This window comes from Mus pahari, chromosome 21 (assembly GCF_900095145.1).
Source record: "Mus pahari chromosome 21, PAHARI_EIJ_v1.1, whole genome shotgun sequence".
In the NCBI taxonomy this organism is placed as follows: domain Eukaryota; kingdom Metazoa; phylum Chordata; class Mammalia; order Rodentia; family Muridae; genus Mus; species Mus pahari.
Genome location: NC_034610.1, coordinates 46,822,672 through 46,835,661, shown reverse-complemented (window position 1 = coordinate 46,835,661; position 12,990 = coordinate 46,822,672). Strand labels below are relative to the sequence as shown.

General features: G+C 43.7%; 2 protein-coding genes across 2 annotated transcripts; both read right to left on the bottom strand.

Annotated features, from left to right (window-relative positions):
- Positions 1-295: 295 nt before the first annotated feature.
- Taar5 (trace amine associated receptor 5) lies at positions 296-1,401 on the bottom strand. Its single transcript, XM_021221775.1, has one exon. The coding sequence runs from the start codon at positions 1,355-1,357 to the stop codon at positions 344-346; it is 1,014 nt and encodes a 337-aa protein (XP_021077434.1). The 5' UTR covers positions 1,358-1,401; the 3' UTR covers positions 296-343.
- A 10,157-nt stretch (positions 1,402-11,558) lies between these two features.
- LOC110338531 (trace amine-associated receptor 4) lies at positions 11,559-12,602 on the bottom strand. The gene has a single exon (XM_021221859.1). The coding sequence runs from the start codon at positions 12,600-12,602 to the stop codon at positions 11,559-11,561; it is 1,044 nt and encodes a 347-aa protein (XP_021077518.1).
- Positions 12,603-12,990: the final 388 nt, after the last annotated feature.

The window sequence follows — 12,990 nt, the reverse complement described above, 5'->3', positions numbered from 1 at the left end:
GAGAGAGAGAGAGAGAGAGAGAGAAAACAATGGTCGCTAGGAGTTTCCCGCTGGGCCGGAACTTAAATGCTGGACTTCATCCAGTGCTTCTCAGTTTCTACGAAACAATGACTTAGAGGCTGGACGTTTCCCCAATGCTTGCTTACCCGCTGGGTATTCTAAAGGGCTTAAGAAGGCTTCAGTCAGCCCTCTCCCTACTTTCTTCCATGAGAATACTGAATGGGAACCGCCGTGCTGCGCTTCTTTGCTGACTAAATAACTGTGCTTAAGCCCCCAGAGCTGCCTACGCACTAGGGAATGGCCATAGCCTATGGCTATGCCACCGTGCTCCAACCCGCTAGCATCAGTCATGATACAAATCAACAGTGGGTGTCCGTGGTGAGAGGATCTCCCGACTCAGGAGCAGTTTCAGTGCCTTCCTAAACCACCGATAGGAGAAGACGTAGATGATGGGGTTGCAGGCTGAGTTGAAATAAGCAAACCAGATAAAGATGTCAAAGACTAGAGGTGGGGTGATGAAGTTTAGAAGGCTGTCCACCAGTGTGTCAACAGTGAAGGGAAGCCAACACACAAGGTAGATGCCCACAGCAATGCCCAGCGTCTTGGCAGCTTTTCTTTCCCGCTTGACAGCCCCAGCCAAGCTTTGGCTCAGAGTTCTGATCTGCTGAGCCTGCCTGCTAGCGACCACAAAGATCTTCAGGTACAAGCTGATCATGATTAGGCAGGGAACAAAAAATGCAGGGAAGTTTAACCACCCCCAGAACTTATTGAACAGCAGCTGGCAGCTGCCCACACAAGGCATCTCTTCTAGCCACTGGCTGAGTGCTCTCTCTACCACATCTGTGTAGAGGAAGAAGGCCGTGTAGGCCGCTGGTATCCCCCACCCGGCCACGATGTAGCGGAGGGCTGTCCTGACTGTGAACTTGGAGGGGTAGAGCAGGGGGTCACAGATGGCACAGTGACGGTCAATGGAAATGAAACAGAGATGGAAGATGGAGGTGAGGCAGAACAGCGTGTCCAGATAGGTATGCAGACGGCACAGGAAGTCTCCAAAGAACCAGCAGCTCTCCACAGAGCGGACTGTGCTCAGGGGCAGCACCAGCAGACCTAGCAACATGTCTGCCAGGGCCAGGGAGAGCAGCAGGAAGTTGGTGGGGGTGTGGAGCACTTTAAAGTAGGACACTGCAAACACCACAAACAAATTCCCCAGGACTGTGATCAGCATGCCCACTGCGCAGGCCAGGTAGATGACGACCTGGATGGCCAGCGGGTGGACTGTCCTGGGGCAAGACCCATTCACCTGGTAGCAGAACGCGGTAGGCTGCTCTCCAGAGCCTGGGAGGAGGACAGCTCTCATTTATAGGTTCTGCTCTTCTGCTTTCTCTGGGAACTCGTCACCCTTTCTACAATTATAAGAATAAGAATAAGAATCACAATAATACTGATAATAATAATATTCCTTTTTTATCAATCACATAATGAATAGAAGAGAAAGGTAAATTGTGATGAAACTGATTGATCCCTGAGTAGTGGATCATATAGATCCTGAAAATCAAGTGCATCGCTGGAGTAGAGGCACAGAGCCAACTCTGCTGCCGGTCTATCACACAAGGCTCTTTTAAAACTACTGCAGACAATATCCTTAAAAGAAGAAAAGAAAGATGTAGGCTAAATGTTCCCTCAAAGGAAAGTGTGTTGTAGAATTTGGTATGAAAACCACAAAGCATTCCCCTTCTTAATGAGGCTCTTGCCAAATTCAAAGTGAGATCTGAAGTTCTGAGTCTAGACCCGAGTGACAAATTATCTATTGTGAACAAATGGATTCCTGGGAGAGAATAGCTAACCTTCTCCTTCAATAATTAGGTAAACTGACCAAAAGGTAGGAGGTTAAAGTTTTAAATTTTATCAATTCATCCCCAAAGAAGAATTCCACAGGCAAATAAATAAAAAGACAAAATTCTCCTTAGTGCTTTGTTTTGCATTGCACCTTTTAAAATTTAACACACGGGGTAAGACTATCTGAAATGAGAAAATACATATTTAACACTAACCTGTAAACTATGAAATGTGTGCTACACACTGAACTGAGGCTATAGCTGAGTCTGAATGTATAGAGTGCTTTCCTAGTGTGCCCAAAGCCCTGGGCCTGACTGATCTCTAGCACCATATAAACTGGCCCCGGAAGCACACCCCTGTAATCTCAGCACTCGGGACTCAAAGGGAGGAGAATCCTGAGTCCAGGACCATCATTGGAGCCTCAGCAAGTTCAAAACTAGTCTGGAATACATCAGACCTGTCAAGAAAGAAAGAAAGAAAGAAAGAAAGAAAGAAAGAAAGAAAGAAAGAAAGAAAGAAAGAAAGAAAGAAAGAAAGAAAGAAGAGAGAAAGGGGAGGGAAGGAAGGAAGGAAAGAAGGAAGGAAGGAAGGAAGGAAGGAAGGAAGGAAGGAAGGAAGGAAGGAAAAGGAAAAAAGAAAAAAATTTAAAAGTAAATTGAGGGTTTCCAGAGTACTTACTCAAGCAGGAAATAGTGTCCCCATAAAAGAAGTGCCTGTCCCAGATGTACACAGACTTGCAGAGAACTCCTCTATCAACAGAAGTGACAGGCTAGAGGTCAGGGGAGATTTTATATTCTCAGTAGAACTGGTTCTGCCATGTGAGTTGATACACCCGAACAGAGTAAAGGCGCCAAGGGACCCTGCTCACCCGCTCACAAATCTCCATTGCTCCTTTTCCTTTCCAATCTGGCAATTAATTAGAGATGCAATTTAAATGTGTTGAGTTTTTAGATTCTACTTTACGCCTCTGTGTTTTTGGGCTAGCCACAAAGTTATTCCTTTGTAAACAATTACTTCACAATGAATTTACAATATGCTTTACTGAATTTCAGAGGGGTTTTGAAAGTTTCACAAAGTCTTTCTACTCCAGGAGTCTCTTTGTTCATTTCTACTGACCTGAGAAATAGCTGAGAAATGGCCCTGATTAATCCTTACCTGAGCAGTGGCGTTGTACGCCTGGAAATCCCTCAATTTAGAAGCTAAGGATCTCAATTAAGCTTGAGGCCAGTTTGAACAGTAAGATTCTGTTTAACACAAATAAGTAAAAAATAAATAAATAAATAAATAAATAAATAGATTGTTAAGAGAACAACTCTGAAGGTTGGTGACAGACAGACAATTTCAAGCTCTTCTAGAGAAAAGACCAAGAACTCTATAAGAACCTACTGAGCAGTATTAGAAACAGCCAGATAATAAGGCTTTAATAATGCATTCACTTTTCCTTTACTGAAAATGGGTATTTTTTTCTCTGTAGATCCTGATTACAATTTCCCTTCCTCTCAGCTCGCCTTCTCTTCTTCTCCCTGTCAGGATCCACTCCCTTTCTGCCTCACATTAGAAAACAAACCAGATTCTAAAGGATAATAGTGAAAGGCCATAAGATAAAGCAAAACCCGACGTATCAGAATTGGACAAGACAAACAAAAGGAGTCCAAGAGAAGACATGAAAAACGGAGACTCACTCATTTGCACACTCAAGTCCCCATTACAATACTAAAGTGGCAGCCATGATGTCCAGATGAAGGAGCTGGTACAGAGCCACTGCGCAGGCGCTCTGCTTGCCCCCCCCGCCCCCCACCCCCCTCTGTCTCGGTGAGTTCACGTGAGCTTTGATCAGGTTAATTGTTCTCCTGGTGTCTGCCAACCCCTCTGGCTCTGACACTCCTTCAGCACCTTCCATGAGCTCCCATGATCCTTGAGTAGAGGGATTTGCTGACATCTCATTTAAGGGTGACAGACAATACCAGGTGTGATTATGGACTACAAAACAGGCCACTTTTAGTAGGGCCTCGGATGCTAACTCCAGTAAGTAAGAAGATCTGGTAAAGCCACAGAATACAAGTAGCCTGGGCTTCCCAGAGAGGTAAATCTGCTTTAAACATCACCTCTGAGCTGAGCGTGGTGGCGCACGCCTTTAATCCCAGCACTCAGGAGGCAGAGGCAGGCAGATTTCTGAGTTCGAGGCCAGCCTGGTCTACAAAGTGAGTTCCAGGACTGCCAGGGCTATACAGAGAAACCCTGTCTCCGGGAAAAAAACAAACAAAACAAAACAAAACAAAACAACAAAAAAAAATCACATCTAACACTTGAATCCTATGGTCTTGGAATTGTGAACAAGTAAAGTAGTTCTAACCCACTGGGATTAAAATATTTGGAAAATTAAATGAAACACATTGTACCACCATCCTAGAGCATAGTGGGTGATCAACAAAAAATTATTTTCTCTTGCTTCCTTGCATGCTGCCTACATTTACACTCTATTAGGCATTTGCTTAAGTTTCTTCTTTGCGTTACCTCTGGAGTACTTTTTTTTTTTTTTTTTTTACATCTTCACTTTACAATCCCTCTCACTGTGGGTGTGACTTTATGAACCTCATCCTCGCTGCCTGGAAGCCAGTATTCTGCTAGCAGCCTTCAGATGAAGATGTAGAACTCTCACTCCTCCTCCACCATGTCTGCCTGGATGCTGCCATGATCCTGCCTTGATGATAATGGATTGAACTTCTGAATCTGTAAGCCAGCCTCAAGTAAATGTTGTCTTTACAAGAGTTGCCTTGGTTATGGTGTCCCTTCACAGCAGTAAAACAGTAATGAAGACAAAAGGGTTTCAAAGGCACAGGAAGATGGCAGTGAGACATGGGGAAGAACTGGAGCCTGCGGTTAGGATTTGTACTATAACTTTACTTGACTGAGCTCTATGGAACTACTGTTGGTAGCAGACCTTCATCTTGCCCTGGCCAGGGTCATCTCCCACATCATTCTGGTTTTCTTTTCTTCTCTTTTAAAAGTATTTGCCATGTCTCCTTCTTATGTGAGTTCATTGAAGACTTTCTTAAGACCTTTCTAGAACAAGGAATCGGGGGTAGATGGTGGTCATGAACTCTTGAAAACGGCAGTAACAGTTCAAGGGCTATATCTCAGATGGTGGTTCATACTGTGTATAGACTACAGATCACTGTGAATAGTAGGAATAGCTGGGAATAACCTGCATGTCTCAAACAGAGGATGGATTAAACAAACATTATTAAAAATTACACTATAGTATAATTCCTGCATCAATGTATCTTTCCATCACTAAAACTAATTACATAATATGTCCTCACCAGTGCAATAATGGCGGGAACGTTAGGCAACCAGTCACTTTCTTGATTGGATTTGAGGACTGCTCCACAGGAGGGAATGTATACCTGTTGCTGTAAACCTGATCAAAAGCCCATGGTAGAAGAAAACGTAAGCCCTAAGGAAGAACTTACTACTACTGTTTTGCTAAATGGTCATGTTGTCCAACTGCATTCTGTAGACTTATGGTCACACCCAAGGGTTTGTGTTGCTCTGAGCTTGGTTAGAGAAGCCTTTTTAAGTCATCAGTGATGCTGCAGAGTCAGGACTGGTCACAGCATTGAGAATAAATGACTGACTGCTGTCATGTGCTCAACTCTAAGTTGGACTTCCTATAACATCTGCTCCACCATGGTTCATGGGATATCATGGAAGGTGGGGGTCAGGATATAAGAGGCAGAGAATGGGAGGAGTTCTGTGAATACTCTCTTCTGGACATAACTTGACCACTGCATTTATGATCTCGCACCAACTGAAGTTGCCTACATTAGACATGTACAAGACCAAACCTGTCAATATTCCAGAATAAACAAGAGAGGGACTCATGAGGCCCCATTTCAAGATGAAGACTTAATGGTAGCTAATGGCTGCTGGGGTAAAAGCAGTAATTTTTCTTTAGCAGTAACCACTGATAATTTTTCCATGCCCATAGCCACACTTATGAGTCCAATCCAAGTTAACCTCAGTAGATTATTTTTTTAAAATATATGAAATAGAAGAGAGACTTGGTGGAGAGAAAAGGTAGAGGGATAAGAGAAGGAAAAGGGTAATGATATGGTCAAAATATACTCTGTTTTATACATTAATGTGTCAAAGAATAAATAAAAACACATTTAAAACTTGATGACACAGTTTTACAATTGCTGTATGTTTATACAATTGCAATATGTTCATGACATTATTAGTAAAAATTGTAGTTAATCTTAACTCTTAATTTGATAGGAATGAGAAACCCCTAAGAGATTAATAAAATACACCTGGGAGGTATTTACAGAAGTAATTACGTCATTAGGGCTCTGACCTAATAATAAATGAGTTAACCTCTTCCTTGATTTGACTTGATGGATTTAGTGGAAGGAAAAGGCGGGAGGTGATGTTTTGTCGGACAGAATGGGTCACTGGGGTGTGCTCTTGGCAGCTGTATCTTGCCCTGCCCCCTCCTTGCTTGCTGTCAGGCTGTCTGTCCTGATGTGAACAGCTCTCTTCCACCATATACCTCATACACACACTGCAGTGATGTTCTCCAACACATGGGGACCAGAGCTGATAAAAACAACTAATGGTCTGCATAGAAAAGTCAGATATCTATAAGTCATGTGGAGCAAAACTGAACACACACATTTGTTCATGCTCACAGGAAGTGACAAATGTACACAGGAACTAACACAAGCTCAGAGAAAGTGACACGTGTACACAGAAAGGGACAAATGCATACAGGAAGTGAATGCATGTACACAGGAAGTGACGCATGTACATGGAAGTAACAGATCACAGTCGGTCTCTGGTTGGTTCCCTCATTATGCTTTATGGAGTTGGTTTTCTTCCACTTTTAAGTGGGTACAGAAGATCGAACACAGTTTGCTAGGCTTGTTCTACAGGCTCCTTTACTTGAGCCATCATCTCACCAGCCACTTGTGTAAAAAAAAAAAAATCTCTCCCATTAAAGTAAGAATCCATAAAGTTTTAAAAGAAAGATGATTAGTAATGGTAAGAAATTATTGAGCCAGGCATGGTGGCGCACACCTTTATTCCCAACACCCAGGAGGCAGAGGCAGGCAGATTTCCGAGTTCTAGGCCAGCCTGGTCTACAAAGTAAGTTCCAGGACAGCCAGGGCTATACAGAGAAACCCTGTCTCAAAAAACCAAAAGAAGAAGAAGAAGAAGAAGAAGAAGAAGAAGAAGAAGAAGAAGAAGAAGAAGAAGAAGAAGAAGAAGAAGAAGNAACCAAAAGAAGAAGAAGAAGAAGAAGAAGAAGAAGAAGAAGAAGAAGAAGAAGAAGAAGAAGAAGAAGAAGAAGAAGAAGAAGAAGAAGAAGAAAGAAATTATTGCATGTGTCTTAATTGTACAGCCATTGGTCCCACAAAGCAGAAAGACTGTTGCTGGGTTTATATATAGGTTAGAAATTAAAGGCTTACAAAGGCAAAGAGAGATTACTCAGGAGGAACTAGCCAAGGTAGTGTGGCCTGTCTTGCTCTATAACTCATGCCTTCTTCATTAACTTGTCCTTCAAAAAATGGCAGAAGCCTTGAGTGACCACTGTTCCATGTTTGCAACAAATACATCTGCTCTACTCATGAACAGGTCCTGCTGTGTGCCCCAGACCCTCCTTAGGTGAACAAGAAAGGGGAGAGACATCACGGAGGAGAACAGGATACTTGTAAAAGCATAATCTTATTATGTTTTTACATAATGGCAGTTAATGACTGTGGTCATAAAAGACAAGTTACATAACAGGAGATTCAAGTCTCCTTTAATTACTTTGCCCTCCGAGATAGTGAGAATTAAGAATAACCTTTATTTAATTGAACCTTCAGCAGCCTATACCTCAGAGCAGTGGAGTGGTAATCTTAATAATGATACTAAGCTGTTTCCATGAGCTGGAACTCAAAATTCTCCCAACTGTAGATCACTACAGGGATTGCTACGGAGCCCTTATCTTATTTTTTTTCCTCCCTTTTCTCTCTGTTAGCAAATAGGTTGCCCCTCAGAAGACCACTTCAGAGCTCACATGTGGTGAAACACTGAAGCAGCGAGCACAGGGTCTGTGGGAGAGCTTTTCCAACCTGGGAAAAGGCCTGATCGAGAATAATATCACATATTATCTTTACACCGAATAACTTGGTTTTTCTCTTCATTCATATGTTCATCTAGAAAAGAATCACAACTAGTTTGTAATAGAGATACAGGCCTGTTGTTTTAGCACCCAAGAGGCTGAGGCAGGAGGATTGAGACACCTAGATCAGCCTGAGCTACAGAGATCCTAAATGTTTTAGTGGGGTATAGAGAAACATGTGGAAACTTAGTAGTTGAAATTTCTTCATATCTAAATATTTCCTACTTACCGAATGGATGTTGTTTTCTGGCAGGTCGCACGTGGGGCTCGCCAAGTCTTGTCTTACTCCCTTGCAGCTCAGCTTGTCTTCATTGGCTGGCTGAACTGACTCTTTGCCAACACGGTCTGTTGCTCCTTTCTCTCATCTTATGTCCTGTGACAAGCCATTTCGTGACAACTTCAGCTGGAAACTGCCCCTCCCAAGCCTCATTCTGGACATGATCCCAAGTTAAAGGATCACATGCAAGATGCTCTTGACACTCAAAAGGATTTTAAAGAACAAGGCAGGCTGAGGCCATCATTCTGCACTTATGCGTAAGTTGATACTATGCTGAGAAGGAACTGATGGGCTACAGCTTGGCAGCACTCCCTCCTGACAGCTGGCACTGCAGTGCCCCAGTGGCCCTGGGTTTGACATAAAACCCATGTCTTAGTCAGGGTTTCTATTCCTGCACAAACATCATGACCAAGAAGCAAGTTGGAGAGGAAAGGGTTTATTTGGCTTACATTTCCATACTGCTGTTGATCACCAAAGGATGCAGGACTGGAACTCAAGCAGGTCAGAAAGCAGGAGCTGATGCAGAAGCCATGGAGGGATGTTCTTTACTGGCTTGCCTCCCCTGGTTTGCTCAGCTTGCTCTCTTATAGAACCCAAGACTACCAGCCCAGGGATGGTCCCACCCACAAGGGGCCCTACCCCCTTGATCACTAATTGAGAAAATACCTTACAGCTGGATCTCATGGAGGCCATTTCCTCAACTAAAGCTCCTTTCTCTGTGATAACTCCAGCTGAGTCAAGTTGACACAAAAACCGCCAGTACAACCCATGAGCCTGGGCTGCAGAGCATTGGCTGATGGCCACTCAAGCCTTCTTTACAGCTCCCGTTGCAGCCCTACTTCAGCACCTGTGGGTCCCTGTACCATCCTGCTTCCTCCAAGTAACATGAGATTGCCTAGTGGTCTTTCTCTGATGCTCTAGTTAGTTACCTTCCCTGGCATTTGTTCCAATTCTAATATGGATGCTGCCTCTCTTACTGAACTTGGTATATCTCCTTGAGTTAAAAGTCCACGGTCTCCACTATATTGAAATGAAGCTAAGTGTTCCCCCTCGGTGCTCTCAAAGCTTCTTATGTCTGGATTTTTCATATATGCGGCCCTTCAGTCCATGTCTGTGAGTGTCTCTTCCTCCCCCTATTGGAGGTGGTAGCCCCTTGAAAATGGAATTTGTCTCACCTCTGGGAAATGAACACACAGAGAAGCAACAGCAAATAGGGCCTAGACAAATGTTTATTAACCCAAATGCATTTTGATCCAGAGCCACGGATCCCATGGAGGTCACCAGCTTCCTGGAATAATGGTTGCTCTGCCCAGCCTAGAGCATCCTAGAAAGAGAAGAACTGAGGGATATGTGGTGGGATGTTTCATTCCTGTGTGAGCCGCCACAGGAAGAGTGGACCATAATGTCCTGGAGGACAGTTCAGTTAATGTTCACCGACACTCTTGTAAACTGTAGAACTCCTTAACATAAGGAATGACTTTTGACTTCAGTAGAATTCCACCAGCTCCTTCATTTTCCTTTATCTGCCTTCCAAGTAGACAATGCTGACCTGTGAGAAGACCACAGGCCCCAGATCTTCAGATGGTCACAGGTTGTGTGTCCTTTTGAACTTTTGAGGCTCAATAGAGAGAATGAGTTTGTGATGAGTGAATGCAGTCACTCAGATTCAGCAGTGCAAAAGGGCCTTGTTAAGCTTCCAGAAGGAAGCAGGCCCTCCACCAAAAGGAGTCCTAAGCTGTCCTGGAAATTAATTACAAGGAAACATCTTGTGCCTTCAGGAATTCTTCTGTTTCTTTGGCTCTTTGAAAAGAAGGAACAGCATAGCTTCTGGATGCTGCCAGCAGATTTCAGGGTAAAGGATATCTAAAGGATTAAATGGCATCAACCGCAAGACATAAACTGTGGCCTAGCCATTCAAAATCAAACTTTCACTTCAAATATTCTCCTGTAATAGTAAAAGTAATTCACAGAACTTTCTCGGTACCTCTGAGGGTGCTCTATTCAGATGAGCAAATCCTGACCTCGAAAAGATCATGCAGAACACACAGGTCAAGAGATCTCCAGGGGTTCCCAGATGGGAATAGAAATGTTTCCTTAGAGGTCTATTGAACTGAGGAGTATGTGGTCAGTGGAAATGTTGGGCCAAAGTAGATTCAGAGATATAAACAGGCTCCTGAAGTCTCGCTTAAGACTCGTGAAATTCCCAGGCCACAGTATCTTACAGCAGCAGACTGTGACATCATTTGGCCAAGTGACTATACAAGGAGAGTCTACTTAATCAAACATATTACTGCTAGAACTGCAAAAGAAGAAACAAGGCAATGAGGGACAAAATTTAATGAAATATGTGTATGAGAGATGAGGAAGAGAAAGACAAAGGGACACGGAAAAACAACATTTAGTGAGGCAATGGTGTCCCCAAAGTATGAGAAGAGAAAATAGCTCAACTTTGTAAATAAAGTTCAGTCTTGATTAACAATAAGTGCACACACACAACACTGACACATACTTCCACCCCACCCACCCTCACATACATACATGTCAGTACATATGCTCATAGGATGTATATATAGATATACATTAAAGATGTGTGTCAGAAGAAAAAAGAAAAAGGTTTCCTAAAACTCTTTCTTCTTCTTCTTTTTTTTCATTACTGAATTCATTTCAGTAATATTATAAATCCCTCAGCAATTCCTCTCAAAAGGAGAGTTAAATCTAAAAGTACCCTTAGCTGTGTGCTTCAGTTTATCTACCCTTGTTCCATATTCTTTAGTTCAGGCTTCTGATGTGCTCCAGCTACTTCTCAATCCCCTATAAAAACGGTAATGGACTCAACAGAGGTTTGTATAAATCCAGATGCACTACACTGCTGCCTGTGATTGTAGAGGTTCTCCATGTCTCCTCCTCTGATGTTCCAAGTTCAGGTGAGGATAGTCATTAAATCTAAGACAAAGTAACTAAGACACCAAACCCCGTAATCCAGGCCTCCACAGCCTTCAGAAGAAGTTAGCTTTGTTTTCTTGTTTGTTCACACGAGTGCCTTCCGTAGCACCCAGAAACCAACCACTCTGTGAAGCTTGGCACACACCAGCAGCAGCCGTGGCAACAACAACAAAGCTCACTGGATCTAGTGCTTTCTCAGGTTGCTGTTGTGTCAGCTGCAAAGTTGTTCTTGTCTAACCAACCCACCCCTCTTTCCCTGGAGAGAAAGGGCATCGGAGATCCTTTCTTTAAAAAGGATGTAGGCTAATGGGGGTAGGGGTGGGGCATTACCTAAGGATGGGCGGGGTGCAGGCTTGACGTGGAAGAGTCAGAGTGGAAGATCGTTCCTGTGATTATCATCCTCAGGGCCTTTCGAAACCAGGGATAGAACATTCCATATATGATGGGGTTGAAAGTGGAATTAAAATAACCAAGCCAAAGGAAAACATTATACAAATCTTCAGGGGTGGTAAAATCAATGAAAGGGTCTGTGATTGTCAAGACAAAAAAGGGTAGCCAACACAATACAAACACTCCCATGACTATGCTTAAAGTCTTGGTGGCCTTGCTTTCCTTTCTGGAGGTGGCCTTCAGTTTGTTTTCTGAGGGGGCCCGTTTTGTCCTAGGACCTGTACCAATCTGCCTGGCATGTTTCTGGGCAACTGTGAAAATGTGTATGTAAATCCCCACCATGACTGTCCCAGGCAGAAAGAAAGCTATGAAGGAAGCCAGCACTCCCCAGAGCTTGTTAAATATCAACACACACAAACCTGTGCAGTCAATGGCTGCAACAAACTCCTCAGCACCGATCAAATTCAATTCTGAGAATACCAAGCCAAAGGCAAAAAAGATGGGAACGGACCAACTGATGAGTAGAAAGACCCCTACGACCCGGGTGGTGATTTGAGTGACATAGTGCAAAGGGTCACAGACGGCATAGTGGCGGTCAACTGAGATGAAGCACAGGTGGAAAATGGATGTCGTACAGAGCATGATGTCACAGCAGCTGTGAACTTTGCAAAAGAGGTCCCCGAAGTACCAGCACGACTCGATGGACCGGATCATACTGAAGGGCATGACCACGCAACTCAACAGGAAGTCTGTGGTAGCCATGGAGAGAATGAGGAAGTTGGTTGGGGAGTGGAGCTGCTTGAAATGGGCAATAGAGATAATCACAGCCATGTTTCCCAGCATGGTCAGCACTATCGCTCCAATCATGACGAGATACATGGCACAGACAAGGAGCGCAGGCCTCGCCTTCCTCGGGCAAGAACTGTTCGCAGCAGCAAAGCAAAACTGTACTTCTGGGGCACTCCAGAGGTCAGGCGAATTCATTGTCCTTGTCTTGTGGGTACTATGAGTGCTTCTCAAAAAAGCTGTGCTTCTTTCTGTGAAGGAAGGAAAAGAACCATGAAATGATTGGCAGGGCAATTGTCCGTTGAATCTTGCTTAGGTCTGAGTCTGAACCAAGTTGGAAGTCCCTACTGGCCAGGAGTTTGTTTCTCCCAAACTTCATGTGCATGTGAATCACCTGCAGAACTTTCTAAAGTTTGGATTCTGATTCTGACATTAGAGGCTGCAAGTCGGCATTCCTACAATCTCTTGGGAGAGGACAATAATGTTAGTCTGAGACCATACCTTGAATAGGAAGGCAACTGAAAAAACCTGGATTGATATTGTTACCCAGCATCCACAGATTGATACTGTTATCCAGCATCCACAG